General features: G+C 43.3%; 2 protein-coding genes across 3 annotated transcripts in view; one reads left to right on the forward strand and one right to left on the reverse strand.

Moving 5' to 3' along the window:
* Window positions 1–2,881, forward strand: part of col17a1a (collagen, type XVII, alpha 1a) — a 27,558-nt gene extending 24,677 nt beyond the window's left edge. The window contains 1 exon segment of the mRNA XM_029431152.1: window positions 2,450–2,881. Within this exon segment, the coding sequence (XP_029287012.1) occupies window positions 2,450–2,496 (47 nt within the window). The 3' untranslated portion in view covers window positions 2,497–2,881.
* The window catches only part of LOC115022896 (serine/threonine-protein kinase 10-like), a 25,576-nt gene continuing 1,500 nt past the window's right edge, over window positions 2,881–26,956 (reverse strand). For both annotated transcript variants that reach the window (XM_029454040.1, XM_029454114.1), the window contains exons 2-18: window positions 25,703–25,867; window positions 23,184–23,232; window positions 22,528–22,677; window positions 20,897–20,969; window positions 19,882–20,076; window positions 19,225–19,306; window positions 18,288–18,419; window positions 17,014–17,781; window positions 16,805–16,935; window positions 16,479–16,602; window positions 9,439–9,618; window positions 7,455–7,584; window positions 6,532–6,656; window positions 6,158–6,349; window positions 5,895–6,020; window positions 5,628–5,741; window positions 2,881–4,934 (exon numbers count right to left, since the gene is read on the reverse strand). In XM_029454040.1, coding sequence (XP_029309900.1) covers window positions 4,788–4,934; window positions 5,628–5,741; window positions 5,895–6,020; window positions 6,158–6,349; window positions 6,532–6,656; window positions 7,455–7,584; window positions 9,439–9,618; window positions 16,479–16,602; window positions 16,805–16,935; window positions 17,014–17,781; window positions 18,288–18,419; window positions 19,225–19,306; window positions 19,882–20,076; window positions 20,897–20,969; window positions 22,528–22,677; window positions 23,184–23,232; window positions 25,703–25,867 — 2,883 coding nt within the window. In that variant the 3' untranslated portion in view covers window positions 2,881–4,787. The remainder of the gene's footprint in view (window positions 4,935–5,627; window positions 5,742–5,894; window positions 6,021–6,157; window positions 6,350–6,531; window positions 6,657–7,454; window positions 7,585–9,438; window positions 9,619–16,478; window positions 16,603–16,804; window positions 16,936–17,013; window positions 17,782–18,287; window positions 18,420–19,224; window positions 19,307–19,881; window positions 20,077–20,896; window positions 20,970–22,527; window positions 22,678–23,183; window positions 23,233–25,702; window positions 25,868–26,956) is intronic.

Consider the following 26,956-nt stretch of genomic DNA (forward strand, 5'->3'; position numbering starts at 1 on the left):
GGCAGTCCGTGTAGAGTCCACCGGTACCCTGTAACTGTTTCCAGAGTCCTCCCGGATAACATAACCCAGAAGGACTCCTTCTTCAGTCAAACGGCTTCCCTAACCACCGGGGTCCACCACGGTGTTCGAGGGTTACCGCCCCTTGAGGCACCTAAGACCTTGAGACCACAGATCCTCACCGCAGCTTCAGCAATAGAGGTTTTGAACATCGCCCACTCAGGTTCAATGCACCCAACCTCCACAGGGATGTCTGAAAAGCTCTGCCAGAGGTGTGAGTTGAAGATCTCCCGGACAGGGTCTTCCTCCAGACGTTCCCAGTTCACCCGCACTACCCGTTTGGGCTTACCAGGTCTGTCCAGAGTCTTCCCCAACCCCTTGATCCAACTCACCACCAGATGGTGATCAGTTGACAGCTCCGGCCCTCGCTTCACCCGAGTGTCCAAAACATGCGTCCTCAGATCAGATGATACGATCACAAAATCGATCATTGATCTTTGGCCTAGGGTGCTCTGGTACCACGTACACTTATGAGCATCCTTATGTTCGAACATGGTGTTTGTTATGGCCATTCCATGACTAGCACAGAAGTCCAACAACAAACGACCGTTCGGGTTTAGATCAGAGAGGCCGTTCCTCCCAAACACGCCTCTCCAGGTGTCTCCATCGTTTCCCACGTGCTTTAAAGTACGTTAGAGTACGTTAAAGTCTCCCAGCAAGACTACGGAGTCCTCTACTGGAGCCCCCTGCAGGGCTCCATTCAGGGTCTCCAAGAAGGTCGAATACTCTGAACTGCGGTTTGGGGCATAGGCACAAATAACGTAAGTGTTTAGTTTATTAAATAAAAGAACACCTGTTCAATGAAACACCGATAGCACTTTTAGTACTCGGAGACGTGTTAGACTTTAAAAAATGCACGCATAAAGTTGCATTCAATTTTATTAAATATATGGCTCTCAAGGAAATACATTTAAAATATTTGGCTTTTATGGCTCTCCCAGTCAAAAAGAAACACAAAGGAGGAATTTTGCAAAAAAATAATTGTGACTTTGGAAGATACCCAATCGATGTGTCTAACTCAGATTGTTCCAGATAAACACTGAAATGCATTTTTACACAGAACAAGGACTGTAGAATCAACTCAGTACAATGGACAGTATGAATGATTACAGCAAGCAAAACAGTGTTCATATGGGCACCAGGCTATTGTCTTAAGACAGAATTGAGAAATTGTGAACCTAACCTTTAAGGTGTGCAGCTGCTGTCTGTAACAACAGTGTTGTGCCAGCTAATAATAGCTACAGCTGTACGATCAGCACTGAGCAAATCACGCAAGTGTTAATCATCATTTCAATTCTCTTCTCATGTCGGCTTTATTTCAAAACAACACACAGTAATTCGAGATAACTTCCTTCAAGATGAATAAACCAATTGACTGTGTTTGAAGAACAAAGCTAGCAGTATGAGCAATAACAGGCTGATGTTAGCTCGCTAACAACATGTTAGCCTGGATTAGTTTATTTGAAGAAAGTGACCCTGCTGCAGATATTTGCTAATAATGATTTGGAATGTTTGAATTTAAAGGTTCAGTGTGTAAGATGTCAGAATTTAAACTTGGAACATTAAAATCCATTAACTAACACTCTGAACAGAGTGTGAAGAGGTCACAGTGTTGACGTTATGACAAACACGTCTGTGTGTTGTGTTGCAGAGATATCTCCTAAAGTTAGCATGCTAACAGCTAGCTGCGCTCCGTCCAGTCTGTAATACCACTTGTTCCTCTAGAGGTGACAGTGAGTCACTGTAGCTGCAGTCTGCTTCAGCACAGAGAGAGAAGAAGAACAGCTGCTGACTCAGCAGACTCAGGGTCAACATCACACCCATGATCTCTACGCTTTGATACTTTGTTTTGATTAAATACAAAGTGGCAGAAACGAGAAGACTTGAACCCTCGCCTCGTCCTCACCGTCAGGCGTACAGCCCCCAGAGCCACAGTAAACACAGATATCTGAGCCCCACGTGAAGATGATGAGATGGCAGAGATATTTAACTCTCAGAGTTTCAGTCTGCTCTAATGAACTGACTGTCAGGAGTAAAACATACACAGTAAATATATCAACACTAGAAGAGAGATGTAGCTGTAGAATACAACATACAATATAAAGAATACATTAGAATACTCTAAAACTTAGAATACAATAAATATGAGAAACTACTTCCAACTAACATACAGGTTGACATACTATAGGTGTTTCTAAATAACTGATGGTTTAGAGGTTTGATGAATTTAGATTGTATGGAGCCAGTTTAGAGGTGAAATACTGCCCCGTTTCTTTAGAGCAGGTGACTAAGAATCACACATTGAACCTTCAATGTGCTTCGAACAAGCAGGAGCCCGATGATCAACGCAGGTCACGTTAAGCAACACTTTAACACTTGTGTTGTTTTTCAGGAGGATCCCCTCTGCTGGCTAAAAGAAGGAGGGACGTTGGTGTTTAAGAGTCAACCTACTGAATATATGGAACTTTAAGTTTTACGTGGAGTCTGGTTGGTATAAAGGTGGTTAATGTACTGAAACACACAATTCATCCGTTTTTATAAATGATTTGATTGTATTTTTATATTCCTGAATTTCTACTGTCCCGAATTGTCCGTGTGAATCAAGGATTATGTATAGTTTAGAAATATCTTGTTTGATACTGTATTGCTATCTTTTATTTTGTGGGCTTGAATGAGGAGTTGTCTTTCTCTGATCTTTTCATACTTGACTTGATTACGTTTTGTAACTGATATTGTTTAAATACAAATGTTTATAGAAACTAAGTCTTTCATCACTGTCAAATAATTACACATGTATTACTAGGTGGAAAGACTAAACACAACTGTAGTACAGAGGAAAAAAGGTTTATTTACAGCAAAATGAAAATCTACATTACACAGGTATTCTAAAAACTATACATTTATCTAAAAAATGCATAATGATTTTAATATGGATATCATCGTTTCACTCAACATTCATAATTTAATCAATTTACTAATTTTTTTGTGGAATCTAAGAGACCAACAGCACAAGAACTGACAGGGTTGATTTTATAATGATGTTTGTACACTGCAAACCTCCAATGAGTGAATAAGCTAAGTACGGATGCTGCATTGTGGGTGGTACAGTGTTTTATAAATAGCTACTGAGAAGGTTTTGTAAAAAGGTGCACAGCACTCCATTGCAATTTTTGTACATAACAGTTCAACTCTCAATAGCCAATCACAAAAAAAATGAGATGATAAAACGACCCAATCAAGTCAAGATGGCCTAAACCAGTCAGGTCCATTTTTTGTAACACGTTTGTTTTTACATCATTCACAATACATCTGCCTTAATAAAAAAAAAGAAAAAGAAAATGCTAAGAGCTCATGTTCCGTTTGTTTCTTTGAATACAGATGCAATCATTGTGAAACCTTGAGTCCGACAGATTCTTTAAAAGGCTCTCATATCAGGTATACAGTATATCCATACAGCTGTTTTGAAGTATTAAGGCTATTAGCTAGCACGACAACAAAGAGTATTCCAATAAAAAGAAGAAAGAAAAGCCATGCAGGCTTATCCATTATACACCTGGTAGCAAAAACCTTACGGCGGAGACATATAAAGAAAACCAAAGTAAATACAAAGGACGCATCATCAACTGTGACAGCAGATTAGGAGATTTTAGTTTATCTGAACTGAAAGCTGTTTGTAGGTTGGATCTGCTTAGTGAGTTTCACAACTCTCACAAATGTTACAGAATTTCAAGAATCGACATCAATGAAATATTGCATCCCTGAATACCCCTCCTATAGATACACGATAATTTCTTGACAGTTATAAAGTGGTGTTACCTAAAAAATTAAAACCAGACCAACAAACGGGTCCATAAATGCTTGTTGGGCAGTCTTTGTTAAAGCCACCACAGTGGTTTCCTTAGTGTCCAATTAACAGTGATCCTTCGTCTCTGTATGTAAACACTATCTCTACTCAATGCAACACAGAAACTAATGTTTCCACCGCTGCTGGTTCCTAAATTGTTTTCTCAAGTCTTGTGCTCGAGACAGGAAGGCATTCTGAAGAACAACCCTGACAGCAGGAATCCTTTCTGCTGGAAAAAGTTCCTAAAGCTTATTTGGAAATCACATTATTTTAACCTTGAATCCTTCACAACATAAAATCCTAACAGAGATATGTCATTTAATAAAATGATATCACTATAATAATGATATTACAAATGTGCTGTCTCCTTTAGCAGAAATACATTCTATTTATTTTATGATCAGTTATAAATGATAAGCTTGCCATTTAATATTAAATAAGTGGTATAAAAATGCTATCCTTTTTGAGAGCAAATGTCTAAATGAGAGACAAATTAAGCAGCAAATTATTATCAGAATTGCTTGGATTTAAAAGCCAAACAGACCAAATTCTACAGGCACTGAATCCTTTATTATAAAAACAATTCAATCACAAAAAGAAGGTTGGGCAGAGAGCTACTTCACTTTAGTGGTTTTGAGGTGAATCTGAAATCTGAAAATGTCCTTCATAACTCTCTTTGGGAATAACTGTAATAATGTGAAAATATGCCAAAATAAGCAGAATAACGAAGCTGCAGACTGAGGAACAAAGTCCAGCAACAGGAAATCCTTCTTACAACCTCCGGCAAGGCAGCACGGGCTCCGTCTTTACGGTCGGTGTGTGTGTGTGCGCTCAACATGTCCATGTGCACTGTGTGTATGTCTGTGCACATGTGCGGAGGTTTCATCTAGAAACCCGTGGAGTGGACGCTGGGGATCGGGTAGAACTTGGAGATGCGGCTCTGTGAGGAGGGGTTAAGGCACTCCGACTCTCCGCTCATCTTGAAGAACACTTCCTGTTCTTGCAGCTTCCTGGCAAACTCCTCCTCCAGGGCCTGCAGGACACACACAGGAAACATGTTGCTATGATCACTCAGCAATATGATGACATTTAGACGGGTCCTTTAAACCTGGTCCTGGTATGTTGATCAAACAACTCAATGACATGTAATGACAATGTTAACACGCTGACCATAACCATCTTAGTTTAGCATGTTAGCATCACCCCCCCCCCCCTAATGCAATTCATCCAGTTATGCATCCAGTTATGCCATGCAGCATGCAGCCATGCTGCATGGCTAAAAATGTGTTTTCAGATCTTAACTGCATTCAGGTGGACACCATGGTCAGTATGAAGACCATGGTCCTGACTATGGCCAGATGAGTCCACCTTGTCACATCAGGGTATCTGCAGATTCATTTGTACAAATTTAATGACTTTTAAGAAAGGAAATAATAATGCTATTACTGCGTTCCTGAGGCAAAAGTGAAATCGACAAGCTAGACGACAGTATACACTGTTATTGAGTTTGAATAACTAAAATATCGAGTAAACAATAGCTAACATAACTGCCTCGTCATTAAGAAGAATGGAACTGTCCAATGTAAAAACAATGTCCCCTTGAACTTACCATCAAATAAATATAAGAGTGCACCGTAGAGATAACTTGGGTGCCTGTAAAACTGCCTTTAAAACATATAAAGGGTTTTGAACAACACACTGCAGGCTGATGGAACAGACTCTCTACCTTCTTCCTGGGTCGTAGTTTCTCCCTCCACTCCTTCAGCTCCTGGCTGTGCTCTTCGTCCAATTCCTTCAGCTTCTGGGTCTCATGTTCGATGAGCAGATGGCACTTCTCGTTCTGAAACACGCACAGGGAGGTAGCATATAAAAAACAGGTCACTGTGTCTAACGTTGTCTTTTTGGCTGGGATGCTGAAGTTAAACTAGACTGCATGTAAATCGTGGATAGAATTGTCCATAAAACTTTGAATAAACGTGAAGTTGATGTCTACCTGCAGCTGCTGAAGCTCTCGGATGTTGGCGTCACACTGCAGCTGCAGGTCTCTCATCTGGTTTTCATGTTTCTGTTGCTGATGGAGCCTCTCGTTCTTTTGTCTCTTCTCTTCCTGGGCTGCAAACTGGTCGAGAGAGACACAATTAGGCTTTATAGGCTCTAGTTCCTTAAGAAAATATGTGTTTTGTTTGGCTTTCCGTCTAAAATGAGAGAAAAGGTTCATTTCATTTCTAGTACACGACATCCTATATTGCTCGTCACCTGTTTGACCTTCTCCCTCTCCTGCTCGAGGGTGATGACAGCTCCGGTGATACGAAGGCTCTTCTTGAACATGGCCATGCGGGTCTTGGCCTCGCTGCGCTGAATCTTGGGCAGTCTGGTTCTCTCCTGCGTCTGCTTGTTCTTCATCTCCTCGATCAGGCGCTGGTTGTAGCGATGCATCTGCTCCATCTCCTGTACAGGGCACACACACAGGCAGAAGCACAACATTGAGGGAGCTTCCAGAGCAACTGCTTCAACACTTTAGCTTTTGATGCTGACATTTTGACAGAAACGAAACAGCTCAGGGTCGTTCTGAGGTGGAGGAATCATGTGAAAGAGCTACAATAAGGCCAAGTCCCTCGTCCAGCTGGTACCTTCTCATGTCTCTTCAGCAGCTGATGCCTCTGCATGAAGTATTGGTCTTTGAGCTGCTGCTTGAACAGCTGGTGCTTCTCCTGCAGATGGCGCTCTTCCAGCTCCCACATGGCAGCCTCACGTGCTGTTTGCAGACACACAAGCAAACAAAAGACAAAGCTCAATGATTACACAGAAGAAGCATTCACAGGCTTATTAGAAGGGAACATCTTATTTGAACACCATTCTGTATTACTAGATGGTCTGCAGTGACATCAAGCTGTGGGCTGAAGTTACCTCATCAGAAACAAACATACACTTTCCTAATGAGGCTTCAGCTTTGAACAATCTCTCAGTTTCCAGTGAAAGCCTTTTACAAGCCGCTCCAGCACAGTTACAGACTCCCGTGATTTGGTTCAGGGAGCATTTCTGTGAAGTGTTGTTTGTGCAGCTCCTGGTATATTAAGCATCGGATTAAGTTCCAACTGGTGAACTGCTAACAGGCTGCAGTCCAGTCAGAAGGGGCTGCAGTCGCTGTTGGTTGGGAGTATATCAGGTTGCCTCCAAAGAGAAGAGCTTGTTTACTGCTACTCTGACTCACTAGAAAGTAGATTGTTATATTCGATACTGAATGAAATGCAATAAGGCTACAAAAACTAAACCTCAAACAACCACTCAAAGAGGATTTGAAGATGTTTGTCTGTGTGGAGTAAGAAACCAGTGGGGTTTGTAGCGCAGTGGTAAGTTAGTTATTAGAGCTGCAGTTTCATCATCTTATTTCTTTTCATTTAACAGGTGCGACCAACAGCCTGACACACACACACACACACACCTAACCTTCATGCTTAATGAACGTTACCATTGTACCAGTTTCCAAATTGTAAACTTAATCACAGTGTCTGAATGACACTGGAAGGTAAATGTAGCCAGTTCTTATTTTTACCTCGGAGAAGCTGCTGCTTGTGGTTGAGGCAGTCTCTCTCGATGGTGGCGAGCTCATGTTTGTGTTGCTGGATGATCTTCTTCAGAGCGCTGTCCAGATCTTGCTGCTGCTTCTGAAGGAACTCTTGTTCCTGGACCAAGGATGACAGAAATTACAAATGAGGGTCCAGGCATTAATCTCTGAATCTACAATACACAAAGAATCTGAAAGAGACACAATCAGAGAACTACTGAACCTCCATTCACAATAACCAGCGATCTAAGCCTCATTAGAGCAGTTGGCCTAAAGGCTTCCTGCCAAGTTCACCTCCGACTAAGCACGGCTTGAGCTGATCGACCAGACGGTTACAATTTGTCACATTAATACGGCCAACTCGGCACACATCACTTTGTTTTTTTACACTCAAAGCTTCTATTGAGGTTTTTGAATGAAGCATTGATATTATATAATAGTGTCATATTTTATGATTTCATCAACATCATTCTTTTTTTAAACTCTCAAAATAAAATCCTCAATTTGAATACAGTGATTCTTTTGATTAAATGAATTAGTCTTTTCTTCTTTTTATCAACTTGAATATAACTCGTCGTCAGTGCGTGCAGCAAGCTGGAGAGTTGTTTTTGAAAAGGCTCAACACCAACACATATGGATTGAAGCAGAATATTTGGTTAGATAAAAACATGTTGTGAATCTTTAAATCAGGGGTCTTCAGTGTTTGTCAGCCAACGGACCCCCAAACTGATTGAGAGATGGAGCAGGGACCCCCTACTGTATATATTGTAGGGTTTCCTCTACCATTGTTTCAGGGGATGTGTGTACGAGCAGTAAGCCTAGGGGAAACACTGTATTGTATAAAAGTGTGTTTTATATTAAACTGGGCCTAGTGCCATGCATAACCATATATGTTATTGTTATTGTGCATTCAATACCAAGCTATTCAATGAATACTGAATGTGTGCATTGCTGACTTAAAGATAACGTCCTCTGCCTCCATTTATCTGTTCGCTACAATATGTTGAATTCATGTTAATGTGTATTTAAATGTGGGAAAAATGTTTTGACCCCCTGTTGAAGACCTCTGCTCTAAATGATTACATCTTTCTTTTTACAATAAAATGTAACTTTTGGACTTGTGGAGTTATTGGAAATGTTTAGCTCACACGAGTCAGAAACAATCCTACACAGCGCCACTGAGATATAATTCTACAAATAGTATAATAGTGAAAATATTAATGTTGCCTGATCTTTATCTGCAACTGTGCAGAGATACTTGCATTAAACACAATGGCTATACATGTAAAAAAGAAGACGCTGCGAATCAGTCGAACGCTGCACAAAGTGCACAAAGACAGACTGACTCATAACAAGGACCACTCCCTGTGGACAGTACATTACCCCTAGATTGCACTAAACACTGCACACACCCATAGACTCTGGACCTGTGGCGGACCCTGCCAAATCAGGGAGGTGGAGGGTTTGAAGAAAAGTCATGAAAACTGCATAAAACCGCACAACCGTCTGTTCTAACATAAGATGGAAAGAAAGAGCTGAGGTACAGGTAGTCAGAGTCAAAGTTCAAAGTTCACAGCAAACTGAAACCTCATTACGTCCTCTGACGGGGTTTGGATAATATCCACTTTAATACGTTTCAAGATAGTGTTTGTCACATGATTTGCGGAGAGTCCAACTTCCTCTTCGCCCTGTATCCTGATACAATAGATGGAAATAAAATGAGACAAAAGCTGTGGATAGATTAGCACTACGTAAGTAAATAAATGAGAAGTGGCAGCGCAGACTGACTTAGCAGCTAAACGCTGGTTATGTAAACACTTATAAGACGGATCAGAGAGGCTTTTGCTTTTAGAAGTATCAAAACACTTTACTATAAATAGGAAGTGTACAAGCTATGCCACCCTCCTAATGGACCTGACTGTGGGCAAGGGAGGTGAAAGGACATTACACGTGATGTGGTCCACATGCTAACCTCTTTCTTGCGGTTTTTCAGCATGTTCTGGTACTTGGAGAGTTCTTTGTCCTGCTCGGCTTTGATGCGTTTGGCTTCGTCCCTGAGCCGGTTGGTGTGCTCCTGCTCCAGCCTCTCGATGGTCTGCTTCTGCTGCCGCTCCAGGTTCTCCACCTCCTGGTCGTACTGACGCTTCTTACTCTGAAGGACACAGAGTCACATCACGTCAGCGAAATCATTTGTTGGGAAAGAATAAGATCATGTTGTTCTTTAAGTGTGTCAAATCTGAGAGGCACTTTGAACAAGCCGTAGATGTGAAAGATGTTTGGTAGATTCCAAAGAAATCTAAAAGTATTTTTCCAGAAGCCAGACCAAATACACACTTTTGAGAACACAAAATAAATATTAAAGAAGCAGGTACATGGGAGGGGTCATTCTTAAGAGGTCTGACGGTAACCTTATGTACTTTACATTGCCCTGGTTCCCTTGACAAACTATGGGCGGCAGCAGCTCAGTCCATTGGGACTTGGGGAGCGGAGGGTCACCGGTTCAAGTCCCCGAACGGACCAAGTACAGAGTGTGGACTAGAGGTGCCAGATTACCCTTGAGCAAGGCACCAAACCCCCACACTGCTCCCCGGGGCTGTATAGTAGCTGCCCACTGCTCCTAATACTAGGATTGGTTCAATGCAGTCTACATTTCACTGTGTGCTTGCTGTGCTGTGTACATTGGGACAATTAAAAACTGCTCGTTCATTTCTGTGTTGCAGACACCTCATGAACTGCTAAAGAACACAAGGTCATAAAGATGTAAAACTATACAACGATATGTAACTATTGAATTCAAAATCCTTCTCCTGACTTACAAAGCAATTAATGGTCAGGCTCCAGCATATCTTAAAGATCTCATAGTACCTTATAAACCAACTAGAGCATTGCGCTCCCAGACTGCAGGGTTACTTGTAGTTCCTAGAGTCTTTAAGAGCACAATGGGAGCCAGAGCCTTCAGCTATCAAGCTCCTCTCCAGTGGAACCAGCTTCCAGTTTGTGTTCGGGAGGCAGACACACTCTCCACATTTAAGAGTAGGCTAAAGACTTTCCTTTTTGATAAAGCTTATAGTTAGGGCTGGCTCAGGTTTGCCTTGGATCAGCTTAGACTGCCGGGGGACACCTCCCTGCTCCCCTCCCTCTCTTCTTCTCTCTCTCTCTCTATATGTATGCATTTATGTAAATGTATGTTACTAACTCATCATCCGGGGTATCATCCCCGGATTTTCTGTGTTTGGATTCATCCAAACTTTCTCTTTTTTCAACACAACATAATTTCTGTCAAATGTTGTATTTGTACTATGTTGTTTATCCTGTACATACGACATCTATTGCACGTCTGTCCGTCCTGGGAGAGGGATCCCTCCTCAGTTGCTCTCCCTGAGGTTTCTTCCATTTTTCCCCCTTTAATTATGGGGTTTCTTTTAGGAAGTTTTTCCTTGTGCGATGCGAGGGTCTAAGGACAGAGGGTGTCGTAACCTGTACAGTCTGTAAAGCACACTGACACAAATGTATAATTTGTGATATTGGGCGATATAAATAAATTTGATTTGATACAATGTAATGCTATGGACTTAAAACAGTAACATGTGCTGAACTGCATCAGATAAGGATAACAAATGGATATACAGAAAATAAAAATGGCACCGTTACTAGTGACAGCCACAGTAATGAAAACTGAAGGGAATCAAGTCGTCCTTCACACAGCAAGTTGTACCTTTCACAAACTGCCTGCATCCAAGGCGAACTCACAAACACTCACAATGTGGAAGAACAATTTGGATCTCTGGAAGTGGAAGAAAGTCACACTGAGATGAGTCATTATCTTTCAGACTTTTCTGGATGGGTTTATGTTTGTCGAGGGCCAAAGCAAACCTCCATTTAACAATTACAGAGTTGTGAGTGAGTTATTTTCACTCTTCTTTTTCTGTTCCCAAATCTTAAGATGACAGTGCACAATAATGCAACTTCAAAAGCAGTTTTGTGGACCTCAGCCTGAAGTGAGAATCGTGAGCCACCTCCCCAACAATGAACGTGACTGAACGCTCATGGGAGGTTTTAGAATGCAGCCATATTTACTTTCTTTTTATCCATCCATCCATCGTCTACCGCTTATCCGGGATCGGGTCGTGGGGGCAGCAGCTCCAGTAAGGAACCCCAATCTTCCCTTCTCCGGGCCACATCCTCCAGCTCCGACTGGGGGATCCTGAGGCGTTCCCAGGCCAGTGAGGAGATATAATCTCTCCACCGAGTCCTGGGTCTTCCCCGGGGTCTCCTCCCAGCTGGACGTGCCTGGAACACCTCCCTAGGGAGGCGCCCAGGTGGCATCCTTACTAGATGCCCGAACCACCTCAACTGGCTCCTTTCAACGTAAAGGAGCAGCGGCTCTACTCCGAGTCTCTCACGGATGGCTGAGCTTCTCACCCTATCTCTAAGGGAGACGCCAGCCACCCGTCTGAGAAAACCCATTTCGGCCGCTTGTACCCGTGATCTCTTTCTTTCGGTCATGACCCAGCCTTCATGACCATAGGTGAGGGTAGGAACGAAGATCGACCGGTATATTGAGAGCTTTGCCTTCTGGCTCAGCTCTCTTTTCGTCACAACGGTGCGGTAAAGTGACTGTAATACCGCCCCCGCTGCTCCGATTCTCCGGCCGATCTCTCGCTCCATTGTCCCCTCACTCGCGAACAAGACCCAGAGGTACTTGAACTCCTTCACTTGGGGTAATGGCTCATTCCCTACCCGGAGTAGGCAATCCACCGGTTTCCTGCTGAGAGACATGGCCTCAGATTTGGAGGTGCTGATCCTCATCCCAACCGCTGCACACTCGGCTGCGAACCGATCCAGTGACTGTAGAAGGTCACAGACCGATGATGCCATAAGGACCACATCATCTGCAAAGAGCAGCGATGAGATCCTCAGGTCACCGAACTGCAACCCCTCTCCTCCACGACTACGCCTCGATATCCTATCCATGAAAATCACGAACAGGATTGGTGATAAAGCGCAGCCCTGTCGGAGGCCAACATTCATGGGAAACGAGTCCGACTTACTGCCGAGTATCCGGACACAACTCTCGCTTTGGGCGTCCAGGGATTGGATGGCCCTCAAAAGTGACCCCCTCACCCCATACTCCCGCAGCACCTCCCACAGTATCACCCAGGGGACCCGGTCATACGCCTTCTCCAGATCCACAAAACACATGTAGACTGGATGGGCGTACTTCCAGGCCCCCTCCAGGATCCCTGCAAGAGTAAAGAGTTGGTCTGTTGTTCCACGACCAGGACGGAATCCGCATTGTTCCTCTTCAATCAGAGGTTCGACTACCGGCCGAACCCTCCTTTCCAGTACCTTGGAGTAGACTTCACCAGGGAGGCTGAGAAGTGTGATATCCCTTGTAGTTGGCACACACTCTCTGCTCCCCCTTTTTAAATAGGGGAACCACCACCCCGGTCTGCCAACCCCTAGGCACTGTCCCAGACTTCCACGCAATGTTGACGAGGCGTGTCAACCAAGACAGCCCCAAAGCCTTCAGCATTTCTGGACGGATCTCATCAACCCCTGCGGCTTTGCCACTATGGAGATGTTTGACTACCTCAGTGACTTCCATCAGGGAAATTGAGGATGATCCCCCATCAGCTTCCAGCTCTGCCTCAACCATAGAGGGCGTGTTAGTCGGATTCAGGAGTTCCTCAAAGTGCTCCTTCCAGCGGCCGATAACCTTCTCAGTTGAAGTCAGCAGGGTCCCACCCTTGCTGTACACAGCTTGGATGGTTCATCGCTTCCCCCTCCTGAGGTGCCGGATGGTTTTCCAGAAGTACCTTGGTGCCGACCGAAAGTCCTTCTCCATAGCTTCTCCGAACTTCTCCCACACCCGCTGCTTTGCCTCTGACACGGCAGAAGCTGCTGCCCTTCTAGTCCTTCGATACCCTGCAACTGTTTCCGGAGTCCTCCCGGATAACATAACCCGGAAGGACTCCTTCTTCAGTCGGACGGCTTTCCTGACCACCGGGGTCCACCACGGTGTTCGAGGGTTACCGCCCCTTGAGGCACCTAAGACCTTGAGACCACAGCTCATCACCGCAGCTTCAGCAATAGAGGTTTTGAACATCGCCCACTCAGGTTCAATGCCCCCAACCTCCACAGGGATAGCTGAAAAGCTCCGCCGGAGGTGTGAGTTAAAGATCCCCCGGACAGGGGCTTCCTCCAGACGTTCCCAGTTCACCCGCACTACCCGTTTGGGTTTACCAGGTCAGTCCAGAGTCTTCCCCCACCCCTTGATCCAACTCACCACCAGATGGTGATCAGTCGACCGCTCCGCCCCTCTCTTCACCCGAGTGTCCAAAACATGCGGCCTCAGATCAGATGATACGATTACGAAATCGATCATTGACCTTTGGCCTAGGGTGCTCTGGTACCACGTGCACTTATGAGCATCCTTATGTTCGAACATGGTGTTTGTTATGGCCATTCCATGGCTAGCACAGAAGTCCAACAACAAACGACCGTTCGGGTTTAGATCAGGGAGGCCCTTCCTCCCAATCACGCCTCTCCAGGTGTCTCCATCGTTTCCCACGTGTGCGTTGAAGTCTCCCAGCAAGACTACGGAGTCCCCTACTGGAGCCCCCTGCAGGGCTCCATTCAGGGTCTCCAAGAAGGCCGAATACTCAGAACTGCGGTTTGGGGCATAGGCACAAACAACAGTCAGAGTTTTCCCCCCCATAACCCGAAGGCGTAGGGAGGCGACCCTCTCGTCCACCGGGATAAACTCCAACGTAGCGGCGCTCAGCCGGGGGCTAGTGAGTATCCCCACCCCGGCCCGTCGCCTCACACCTTGGGCAACTCCGGAGAAGAATAGAGTCCAACCCCTATCCAGGAGTACGGTTCCAGAGCCAAGACTGTGCGTGGAGGTAAGCCCCACCAGATCCAACTGGTAGCGATCCACCTCCCGCACTAGTTCCGGCTCCTTCCCCCACAGAGAGGTGACGTTCCACGTCCCCAGAGCCAGCCTCTGCTGCCCGGGTCTGGTCCGTCGAGGTCCCTGACCATCACTGCCACCCGTGTGACAGCGCACCCGACCCCAGCGGTTTTTCCCATGAGTGGTGGGCCCACAGGATGGATGGATGGGAGGCACCACGTAGCTTCTTCGGGCTGTGCCCGACCGGGCTCCGTGGCAAACCCGGCCACCAGGCGCTCGCTGTCGGGCCCTCCCTCTGGGTCTGGCTCCAGATGGGGGCCCCGGGCTTCCTCCGGGCAGGGTCTCTCCTTTCCTTTCCCTTTCTTTCATGAAGTCGTTTTTTAACCATTCTTAGTCTGGCCCCTCACCTGAGACCAATTTGCCTTGGGAGACCCTACCAGGAGCACTAGGCTCCAGACAACACAGCTCTCAGGTTCATAGGGACACACAAACCTCTCCACCACGATAAGGAGATGGTTCCCAGAGAGACTTTCTTTTTATACTTTCTTAAAAAGGTAAGTAGGTAAATTATTCAGCGAGGCGTTCCAACAGCCAGCGGTGGCTGTATTTCTTACTCGCATAACACATTAAAACATTTACATGCTTTGCTTGATTTTTGTTCAAAAGCCTGTTTTTGGACAGTTCCTTAAACCTTGTTGGAGCGTGAACAAAAGAACTAAATGAGCTACATTCTCTGCCAAGTTATACTGAATTCATTAGCCAGTGCTAGAGGTTTCAAGTGAATTTTAAAGTGGTTGCAGATTGTCAAGCTAAAATGACATGCTTTCATGCAAATTAGTTTCCAGGTGCAAGCAGCCAGAAATAGCAACTGATGGTTGATCACAGTAAACACACACGATACTTCTGCTTTTGTAAACACCTGAAGCAAAAGCTGTCCAACACAAAAAAAGACTTCCTCTTTAGGGAAAAGCAATCAATGGGCTTGGTAAGAGATATTCAGAGACTTAACAGTGTAATATTCTGTGTGTATGATCTTGTCATCTTCTTTGTGGGGATTCAAAGAATTAGGTTGATGTTAATGAAAGTTAAGGGTTGGGGTTACATGTAGTGGTTCGGGGCTAATGAATGCATCTTGTTAAAGCTGCAGTTGGTAACTTTATTATTCTGAAATCTGTTCCTCTCTCTCTCCAGTGCTCTAATGCAGATTCCACTGAGCCCGAATAAAAACAACCAATCAGAACCGAGGAGTCTTGAACAGCTCGTGAACTACAGTCAAACACCGCTGATCAAGTGAATCAAGGTTCTGTTACTGCATTGTCTATTTCTTACCAAGAATCTTTTACTGTTTAGCTGTAAACTGAGAAGGTTTGTGACCCGGCCAGTAGAGCCAAAACCGAGCACCCTCCAGCTGGAGAACACTCTCATTTTCCAGCTAAACAGTAACTTAAATACGTTTCTGAAAACATTTGAGGCGGGAAATAGACAATGCATTGACAGAATCTTGATTAACGTTTGATCAGCGCTGCTTTGTCTGAGTTTGATCGGAGTTTACCAGCACTGATTGAGACTCCTTTGCTCCGATTGGTTGTTTTCATTCAGGTGCGGTGGAATCTCTTAAGTGCCATTAGGATCACTGGAGGGAGAGAGGAGCAGGGTTTTCACAGATGATCCATCTCATACACTAATGTCTAAATATAGTGACAGTTTCAGCAAATGTGGCTTTAAGCAGCGATGCAACAGTTAAAATTAAGTTTGGGTAATGACTGTTTTAACTTAAATATTTATTGTTTACGCTTTAGAAGCCATTGCAACAGCTGGTTCTTCAACCAATTCTGACTGAGCCACATTTTCCTGCCATGACCATAAAATAGGTCATGAGTAGACAATGATGTGAAGCTGTGACAGGGCTGAAGAAAGAAAAACAAAAAGACTACAGTGAAGATTAATTGGTCTCTGAACCCCAAGTGTCAGCGGGCAGCCTGGGCTCACAAGGTTGTGTGGTGGAGAATATAAACGTGTATGCGTTTGAGCTCATAAATGAGTTCAAAATAACGGAAGCAGGTTTAGCCTGGACATTTCTGAGTTGAGTGACTCACCGTGGTCTCCTGTTCAAAGCGCCGGTAGATCTGTTCTTTTTGCTGCTGCAGCTTGTTGCTGAGCTGCTGTTGGGCCCTCTGCTCCTCCTTCTGTAAGAAACGCAGCTCCCTCAGCTCCTGGCGCCTGGAGAGGTGGGAAGGTGGTGGCAGAGAAAAAAAGTATGTTAATTCTTTGTCTTTTTTAAAGCATAAAGCAGGTCACAATAGTGAACACGAGATTAACTCCAGCGGTCAGGTTGAACACTAAGGTTCCTGGGCAATGTTTTTACATGATATTTGCATGAAACTGACGCCCAGTGTGCATGCAAAGGAAGGCAGGTGAATACCTCAGGAATCTCATCTCCTCATTCTTGGTGTCATTGTCAGTGATGATCTTTGATGTAGTCACGCTAACTTCCACTCCATCCACAATGAATTTGCGAGTCTTTTTCAACGTCTTCTTATGACGCTTGTTGTCCTGGGAAAAAAAGAGAAGAGTTAAACGATGCATCTGTAGCAAGTCTGTTATAATGTTTCTGACATTTGGGTGAATTACCTGTATGGAAACAGTTCCAGGCTCTTTTGTTTTGGACAGAAAGCTTGAGATAGACAGATTCAAGTCTAAACTACTGCTGCTATCTGCGGCTGAGCCAGTCCCCGAGTCTGAATCTCTCTCTTTGTCGTCCTTAGCTTTGTCTGGAACCGTCTTCTCATCTTCTGCATCAGTTTTCTCCTTTTCTGAGAGCTTCTCTCCATTCTGCTCTTTTTGGACAACTTTATCTTGCTCCGGTAGTGTCAACGTCACCTTGAGATTGTTGTAGCGGTCCTCTTCCGCCTCGGCTGGAGCGGTTGATTCCTCGACAACAGCCATCTTTTCTTCCTGAGGAGCCTCAGTGACCTCTGAACTCTGTGGATCGGCTGGAACCTCGGCTGGAACCTCGGCTGTGTCCACTTCCTTTTCATCCTCAACGGTAATCTCCAGCTGCTGCATCTCCTTAGCAGGTGCTTCTGGTTCAGTCTCTGGTTCTGGGGAGGCTACATCTACTTCTGGAGGCTTTTCCTCCACTAGTTTCTGTTCTACCTCTACATCCTCAACTGGAGTGTTTGAAGTCTCCCCCGTGTGCTCCTCAGCGGCAGGGGCAGCGGGCTCCTCCACAAAGCTTGTGTCCACCACATGGTTGGCCACAGGGAGCTCAGTGGGTGTGGGCACGGACATAATTGGCTCAACCTTCTCAGGGACTGATTCCAAGATGGAGGGAGAGAGGGGAATCTTCTCATCCTCTGAGCTGGCCACACTGACATCAGAGGGGGCGCGTTTGTGGCCCTGAAGAAGTGGCACAAGTGACAGTTAGAGAAGTCTGGAATGTTAGTGTCACCTAATGAATATTTTTACAATGATCGATTAATCTGACCATTATTTTATATACCTGTATATGTGCAAATAAACTGAACTAAATGTCAGACAATAAAGACAATAATCCAGAGCCTGAGGTAACATATTAAAATAGTTTTATCCAACCATCAGTAAAAAAACAAAAGTTATCCAGTTTTATACAAACAAACAAAGCTGAAAATGACTAAAATGATTAATTATCAAAATAGTGGCCGATCAATATTTTGTCCATGATTAATTTACTTTTTTACATTTTACCTACTGTTAGCTCTAGAATAAAGTCATAAATAGGATTCACAAGCCAATGTGTGGCAGTGAGCAGAATATTGTGCATATGCAAATTCTGTAGGCCTGGCTGAAAACTTTAGCAATAAAAATACCCAACTGCTATCATTTCCCCTCAAAAGTGCAAGTTCCTTTTGTAAATGTTCACCCACCAGGTGTGCTTCTGTGTCCTCCTCCTCTTCTTCCTCTTTGTGGTCTTCGATCTCCTCCGTGACCTCAGCCTTGGCCTCAGCTATGAGCTCCCTCAGGGGCCGGCTGTCTTTCACACTGGACACAAATGGATGCTGTGCAAAGCGAAAGAAAAACAACGCGAATAGAAGATTAAATGTACCGTATACGTTAACACAGTGCATAGCATACGTTGTGCTAAATGCAACATTTGACCTGCTGCAATAAAAGCACTTCGACTCAGTTGGCAGCAAAGAGTGGACTCCCCACAGACAACTAATCCCAGAGATTGAGATATAAATTGCTGACAGTATAACAGACAGTTCTAGTTTGACTATATAAGACACAACAAAGTACATCAGAAAAAACACTCACAAATACTGGGAGAATATTTCAAAGTGTCTTGTCCTGCATCCTTCTGTAACTCTCCCTCTGGAATGTTCCCCTCACAATAAAGAATAGCTCGTCTCTCGACAACCTCACCTTCTTCGGTTTAGAAATCTGCTGCTCATATTTTATCGCTGGCCTGAGAATATGCAGCTTCTTCGATATCAAAACCTTCATCGGCGGCAGAACCCTTTTTTGTATTTTCAAGCCCATCGAGCCTTCCTCTGCGCAGAACAATCTTTTACCTGCAGGGTTGTAATGTGTCCCTACTGCTTCTCTGTAAACAAGTGGCTCTTACTTGGCGAGCACCTTAAGCCTTATGGACAAAGAAAAGCCTGCGCTGCTGACGTCAGCTTGGGAACACAGGGATGAGCGTCAGTGTTGCAAGGACACGAGGTTCAGTAGCTGACGAGACAGCAAGCAGGTAAACAGGTCCGCAGATCTAACTGGCAGCTGGCACGTGGGTATAGGATGAGGAATGAGGATTATCACTCACTACGCCAGGTAGGGTGCTGGGAATCTGATAGAATGTACCTGGAGCAGCTGTGTTGGATTCCATCTGTTGTCCACATGCTTGTCCAGACAGCGCTTCAAAAAATCACTGAAGTCTGGGGACCTTAAGGGTGGAAGTGGGAAAGAAGTTGAAGAAGGATTTCTGCATGGCATGAAAACTGACTCAAATAAAGGCAAATATTTAAGACACTAAGTATAGTTATGCAAACGTAAAACAACAGCCATTCAAACTAGGGTGGCGCCATACCACATTTTCATGACAGATACCGACACATCGAGTATCTGCTGATACTGTCTTTTTCCCTCTGGTAAACAACTTGGGAGTAAATTATACATTTGAATGGATGCACTTTGCTGCCATCTGAAAAACACCCTGCTCTGTGAAGCTATGTTCTCCTCTCCTGAAGGAAGAAATACAAAGCACACAACATGACTCCGTTATGCATTACTGCTGCTTCTTTTTATTTTCACTTTTTCACACAGAACTTTTAGCAGCATTTTGTGATTGTGCAACTTTATTTACAGATGCAGTTTAAAATGCTGGATATAACTCAACACTTAATGTGACCTATTTTTGTTTTTGACAGATGGTTAGGATAAAGGATCGTATCAGATCATACTTAATTTTTCCCCTCTCGATATTTAACCTTCTTCCCAGAGCTCCACGCTGCGACTCACCAGCGTGACGGCTGCATCAGAGTTGGAGGATCCGCCTTGGCGATTTTCAGAAGGACTCTCATGGGGTTCATCTCGTGATTGGGCGGCTCAACCTGTGCCAGCTCTATCAAGGTGACCCCGAGGGACCAGATATCCGCCTTGTAGTCGTATGGACGGTCCTTGGACGTCTCGCACATCACCACCTCTGGAGCCATCCTGGAAGAAGGGAAGGAGAGATGGAGATTGTAGGGCTGGGCAGTATGGCCAACATCTTCTAACCTGATATACAGAAGCCCATATTATATCTCGATAACGATATATATCACGACATAGCATGTTTTCATTTTGTATTAATTCAATAAACAAATAAAATAGTCAATATAAAATAAATATATTTTGTATATTCCTGTGTGAAGAAATACTTTACAAATGAAAAGTACTGAGTATTTTATGATTCAATAAAATAATTGAACATAACATTTTATTCATTTTTCTGAATTTGTTTACATGCATGCGCACAAATACAGAGTAATCAGATTGAGACAATAGTTTGAAAGATGATAAATTAACATATTTAATTATAATTATTTACTAAAGGATGATACAGGATTTCATTGCAGATCGGGATAGAAAAGACTCACCGTGGTGTCTATCTCTCTATCGCGGTAGAACAGTGAAAAATAGAGCCTGGTTTAAAAATACAGGAATTATTATTATTTATGTATGCAGGGGGACGTTAAGATTACCTTAACTAAGATTGTTTGTTCGTGATCTGTGATGAAACAACAATATTTGTTTCTTAACAACATGTAAGGTAAAATGATTCCAGTATGTTTAGCGCCATTTTAAAAATTGTCAGCATTATTTTGGCCAGGAAATCCCTCACATTAAATGTTCACATTGTCCCATGACTAATATGGAGTTCACAGATGTTTATTCTATGTTTTACCACAAAGGTGAAACTGATAGTGAGTAATAGTGTACGCATGGGTTTTTATTGACTATGAAAACATGTTTTGTTTTATATTCCACTCACCAGTAAGGCGTTCCAATGAAAGAGTCTCTTCTCTGCAGGGTTTTGGTGTTTTTGGCAGACACACCAAAGTCAGCTGGAAGACATGTGACAAACAAAGATATTTGTCAGAGGAACACCACTGTCGTCATTTATTTTCCAAATGGAAAAACAAAATGGAAAACTGTCCCCTTGAGCGGCACCATTGCTAATCTTCACTGCATGACATAAACACAAAATAACGCAGCCCAAGAAACCATCTGGAACATTCTTCTTACATCTACATGATGACATCATCAATGTCTGTGTCCTGTGTGAGTAACAACTCCTCAGTATCCCAGCAGGCATGGTGCACAGGCACCTCTGTGTGTCATGTCACTGGACAAAATGCTTGTTGTGTGTTGTTTCACTGGAGCAGAAATGACTCATACCCCACCAAGTAAGCTATGTTACTGCATCTGCTGTGTAGACATGTTTGTTAACACACTGAGCAGCAAGTCCAAACAATTGTTATTGTACACAAAGGTTACTAATTCACATTACGATGTCTGCAATGGCTCTGCATCAGAGCGACTGTGTAGTATAAATCATGGTGAATTTATTTGTGTTTTTTCTTAAAAAAGGCACATTACACTGATTTCATACATCAAGTTCAGGATACTCGTCACAAAACAAATCTTTTTCGGCAATGAAAACTGTTTTGTCTTTCTTCTTTTTGAATGGCTCAGAATGTCCCATTAACACGGTTCTTAAATCCCAGACACACTGACATATTTCTCTATCCATTCAAATACAGACACATGGTCCTTTACAAACAGTTTGTTAAACCCCTGGTCTAGTGAAAAATGCTATTGAGTTGCATTATGGGAAATGTGTTATGGGTTAGACTTGTGCTTGGGACAAGAAGTCAAGATATTTCAGGCTCTGCTGTTTCAGTTGTTTCAGTCATTATGTTTAAAATAATGTATTACATTTTTACTTAATATTCTGTCATTTATTATTAGGAATAATAGCCAGAACTACAAGACTTTTACATAAAAGCTGCAATATTTACTTGACAGTTTCAGCTTGTTCATACTTACTTCATACAAAATGTCACCACATGTTTTCTTAAGACTGGTTTACATGCATAGAGTGTGATGTCATGAGAAGGATCATGGGAAAGTGTAAGCTTCTTGCATAAAAAGAGTGTGGCAAATGTCAATGTGGTTAAGTTATTTTTCTGATCCATACGATACCACATGATACCTCGAGTCGACAGTTTCTGATAGAGAGCTGTGTGTGAATGATGAAAACCAACACCCTTAGATAACTCAAGCTAACCATGTGATTGGTTTGCATGTGTGAAAGCGGCTATAAATGTATGGTATCACTGTACAGAACATTCCTGTTCCATTTTCAGCAGTAAAATCTTGGGAAAACCCAAGATAAATACATGGAGTCTCTGGCAAAAGGCACAGAGCCTACATTGCTAGACTGTGAACTCATTTATGGTTTCCCTAGAACAGCAAAAAAGATTGCATAATTGAACCAGGAAAAATGTACGAGAGCAATAAAATTCACTCTAGTTCTTAACTTTCTCCCATACCCTGTGTGCATTACATTAAAATGTTGTACTTTGTGGTGTTAACAGCTGGATTTTCATTTGCCCTTACCCAGCTTGACGTCACCGTCCAGCGTAAGGAGGATGTTTCCAGCCTTCAGGTCTCTGTGGATGATTTTGATGTCGTGGAGGTAGACGAGGGCCTGCAGAGTCTGCCTACACACCACCCGGATCTGAGGCTCTGTCAGAGGTCTCTCCAGTTCTACAGGGGATCACACATGCATAGAATTCCTGACCGTGGAGTACACATAGACCCTGTTAACAACTGGCATCAACATGCGTCTTTGGCGATTGGATCACAAGTGGATGGATCTAAATGCTAGTGAAAAAACCCCACCAAGACGCATTGTGATGCCACTCAAAACACTTGCTGAGATGGTCTGGGATGCATTTGACAACATATCTTTCGTAGTGTAAACGCTAATGCGTCCCCATCAAGGACGTAACAGGAAAATATGTCATCGACGACTCGCCTCTCGTTTTGTTCCTCCTTTTTCTGATCTCCAGTTGGTTCTCAAAACTATTATGAAGGTAATAAAATAATAACACGGAGGCTTCGTAGTCTGGACCTCATACAACCCCACTTCCAACAATCCGAATAATCTCTTTAAATTGTTTTATTTTTTCACTTTGCTGTTTAGTGTTGCTTTGTGAACGGTTTTATTTTTGATGTTACAATCTGTATACAAAGTGGAAATGCTGACTCACCTAGCATGACTGCATCCACAGCCCCTCCTGCACAGAACTCAATGAGGATCTGCCAACAAGGGGAAAAAGGAACAGAGTCAATGTGTTTTTCCAACACTTGCAACAGGAATTGGCTTTCGTAAAACAGCACGCATCAAAGTCTTTATTATTTTGAGATTAGCAATGATCTATGCAAAAAACAAATACAATTCAAACAGAGGTGCGTGCAGGCCTTAATGAGACTGTAATGATCTGGTTGCACCCAGTGACCTGTCAAATCTATAGTGAGGGTCTGGAAGGCTCTCAAGTTCAGAGAGAAATGCTCAGAACCATGTCTTTAGTCTGCTGGAACATGCATTGTATACATACAAAACAAAGGGACTCATTATCACTCTCTTGACAAGGCAATATAAAATGAACATCCACCCAGCTTGCGTGAATGAAACTATCTGAGCCCTAAAGGCATTTAGGAGCTTTCAGTATGGCTGTTGCCGTAAGAGGATTGGCCCAGTTGGGGCCACATTGTGGAAAAGGTTTCATACAGCTGCTAGGTAGCTAGCTATATTGCCAGACCGAGGTCTTATTCTGTAAATAGGATTAAAGTGTCTATGGACACTGCACTTCAGGCAGGGCTGAGTATGATTAAGGTAAAGCATCTGGAGGAGAGGGTCTTCATTAAGCTTAGACACAAGGCTGAACTTCTAGCATGATGTTGACTCACTCCTCTACACATTAGGCCAAACTGTCACACATAAAGGAAGAGGAAGTACAGCCGCAATTATGGAATTTTGTAACCATTGAGAAAGTACTTATGGTTTAAACGTTGGTTAAGGCTCATGTTACAGGGTCAGCGTGCATTTTAAATCACGTGACAAAGTTTTCTAAGAGTCTATTTCCTAAAAATAAAGTCTAACTCCTAACTTCTCACCGAGGTTCAATGGCATTCCATTCTTCAGTTGAGCTTTTCAAGGCTGTTCTACTTACAGCAACAAAGCCCTTACACGACATACAATGGCTGAAGTCTCAGAACAGTCTTGGCTATTCAACACGCACACCATTCTAGTGTCTCTCAGTAGGCGTGCTGTTGTTTTAATGGCTCTGCTGTTGTACAATGGTCCCCACAGTGGTTTCTCAGAGTGGCAGCAGGCAGAGAGGAACCACGGGCCAGCGGCTTCGTCTTCCACATGTTTACTTTGACACACACAAATACATGGATAAGTGTGTACCCACAAACTTTCTAATCCATCCATGTGGCACATAGAGGGAGGATGTGAGACTGCATATGAGCTAACATACATTTTTTAAGGTCTAAAGGGATTAAAATGTTAGCAACAACACAGCCTATAGCATAGAACCTGTTGCTGTGCAATTGAAATTGTAGCATAACAGCAAAAGGGAAACAATTGAGTTATGCAGTTATAAAGTGAGTCAGCTCCTAAACGTCCAGGGATTATGTGGAATAAAGCCTTTCATCTCTAGGAGGAAATGTCTTGGACACTCTCTCCTCTTTGCACGAACAGGTGCCACACAGGCTGAGATAAGAAATCAACAGACAACCTCCATCAGGCTGTGGGCATTGTTCAGTGGACAATCGGAAGGAAAAGAGCCGAGCGCTCAATAAAATGCACTGACATTAAATACTCAGGTAACCATGAGAGATTATAATGACCTGACTGTTTAAATGCTTGTGTACTGACTCACTTGAGTATTTTACCATAGTAAAAGTGTTATTTGCTTAGCATGGATATATTCTATAGAGTGTACGCAATAGGAAAGAGAAAACCCCAAATTACTAGGTTGGACCATCCTGTAAACCGGTAATCCATATCTACCAACACAAGGTTTTTCTCCAGGACCAAGGTAAAAAGGCAATATATCGACACACTAGTCAATATTTACCGTAGCCCAACACTGATATTCCAAGGGTGTGACAAAAATAAGATTGTGTTGCAAGGAATAGACAAATTTCGATGGTGAATTAGGGCCAAAACTATCTCCTATCAAAAGCAGATGGATTATAAACTGGTATGATGATTAACAGCTCTGAAGATTCTCATTTCTGCTGCTCAACTGAACTTTGGCCTCACATTTTGATAAGAATACTACAGTAAGAAAAGGAACTTGCATATACTGCAAAAGTCTTGCAATGCAGGTTAAAATGCATAGATACAATTGAGAGGGCCCACTCTGTGCCTATGTTGCCATTATCATAGCAACAGGAATACAGAGCGTACAGCAAAGACTCAATGAAATTGTATTTCTCCTGTGATTTTATAGAGCAGATTTACCGGAGGGGTAGGTGGGATTTACTTTTACTACAACATTTTTTCTCAGTTTTGTCTGAGTTTTAGGCTGCACAAGCTACAGCGCTAAAAGTTTATTGGATATTTCATCATAATATCAAGATTAGTCTAATTTGTATTTCAGAAGGAAGCTTTGCTCAGTCAAACTGCTGCATTAGGTCCATATGTTCCCCACGGGTGGTAATACACAGGAAACAGTGATGACATTTTCTCTCCAGAGCTCTTCCCTCCACTTACCCAGAGTTTGCTCTCATAATAGAAAGCGTCGAGCAGTTTGACAATGTTTTGGTGGTCGCAGGAGGCCAGGATGTCAATCTCCACCATGTAGTCCTCCAACTCCTCCTCTGTCTTTGTGTCAATAACTTTGGCTGCAGCTAGAATTCCCGTCTGTTTGTTCTGAGCCTGTAGGATGAGAATATTATTAGACTGTTGTATGGCCAAAGAAGTCAGTTATTCAAGTCACGGTTAGTGATTTGTGTTTGTTCTCATTTCTCAGGTTAAAACACCCAATCTTAAAAGACTCATAGAAGGCCAAACTTGGCTTATGTTGGACTTTAATTTGTCTTGACCTCAGACCTGCAACAGACACCTCACACAACCATGAAGATGAAAAAAAACACGGTCTGCCTTGCTGTAGATATGAGTAAGTTAGCAGAACATGAGATACATCTTGGTAAAGTGGAAATTTCTCCTGTTTGTTTTGGCTTTTCTGCAGGCAGGATGTGCTCAATGAAGTCGCCACTGCGATATGGGATGCAGCCACTTCCTGATGACCTACCCGAGTTCCGTGGTCAGTCATACACGCCATTTAAAAAAATATTATGATTCACAGACAGCTTCTATTTCAATATGAATGGACGCTGAAGTGTGGACTATCCCAGTGATGCATTAGGGCAGTGGGATATTACAACTGGTATGGCCAAAAGCCCAGATATATACACATAGCATTGCAATTTCCTATTTGTAGATCTCGTTCAGCTTAACTCTGAAATTCCACTGTCATTAGGACAAACATGAACCACTTCCAAGAAATCACAATGATAAAAAGTACTTTTTCCTTTCTTGAACAGTAGATCTAGATCATGTGAAGCTTGCTGTTGGAATGCCGGACAATTTGCAGCCTGTGACTAAATCATTGTGCAAGAAGATTAGGCTTAATTTAAGTATGAACAACAGTAACACCGGCTAGAAATCTTGGCTTAGTCCAACAGTTTCAAAGTGTCCAAAAATAGTATTTGGCAACAAAGAACAAAACAGACCATGCAAAGTGTGTTCATTAGCCACAGACGTGTGATAACATCTACTGTCACTCCTCATGCAAATTAAGCTTCTGGCTCCAACTATGCATTAGGGTCAAACCGAACAATGAAACTATTAAAATGATGACAAGGGGGTTGCTTTGACATTGGGTCAGCCTTGTGAAAATATAAATGTGGAATTATTTGGCAGGCTTGTTGGACCTTCTAAAAACATCATCCATGAGCATCATAA

Source organism: Cottoperca gobio, chromosome 1 (genome assembly GCF_900634415.1).
Source record: "Cottoperca gobio chromosome 1, fCotGob3.1, whole genome shotgun sequence".
NCBI lineage: Eukaryota > Metazoa > Chordata > Actinopteri > Perciformes > Bovichtidae > Cottoperca > Cottoperca gobio.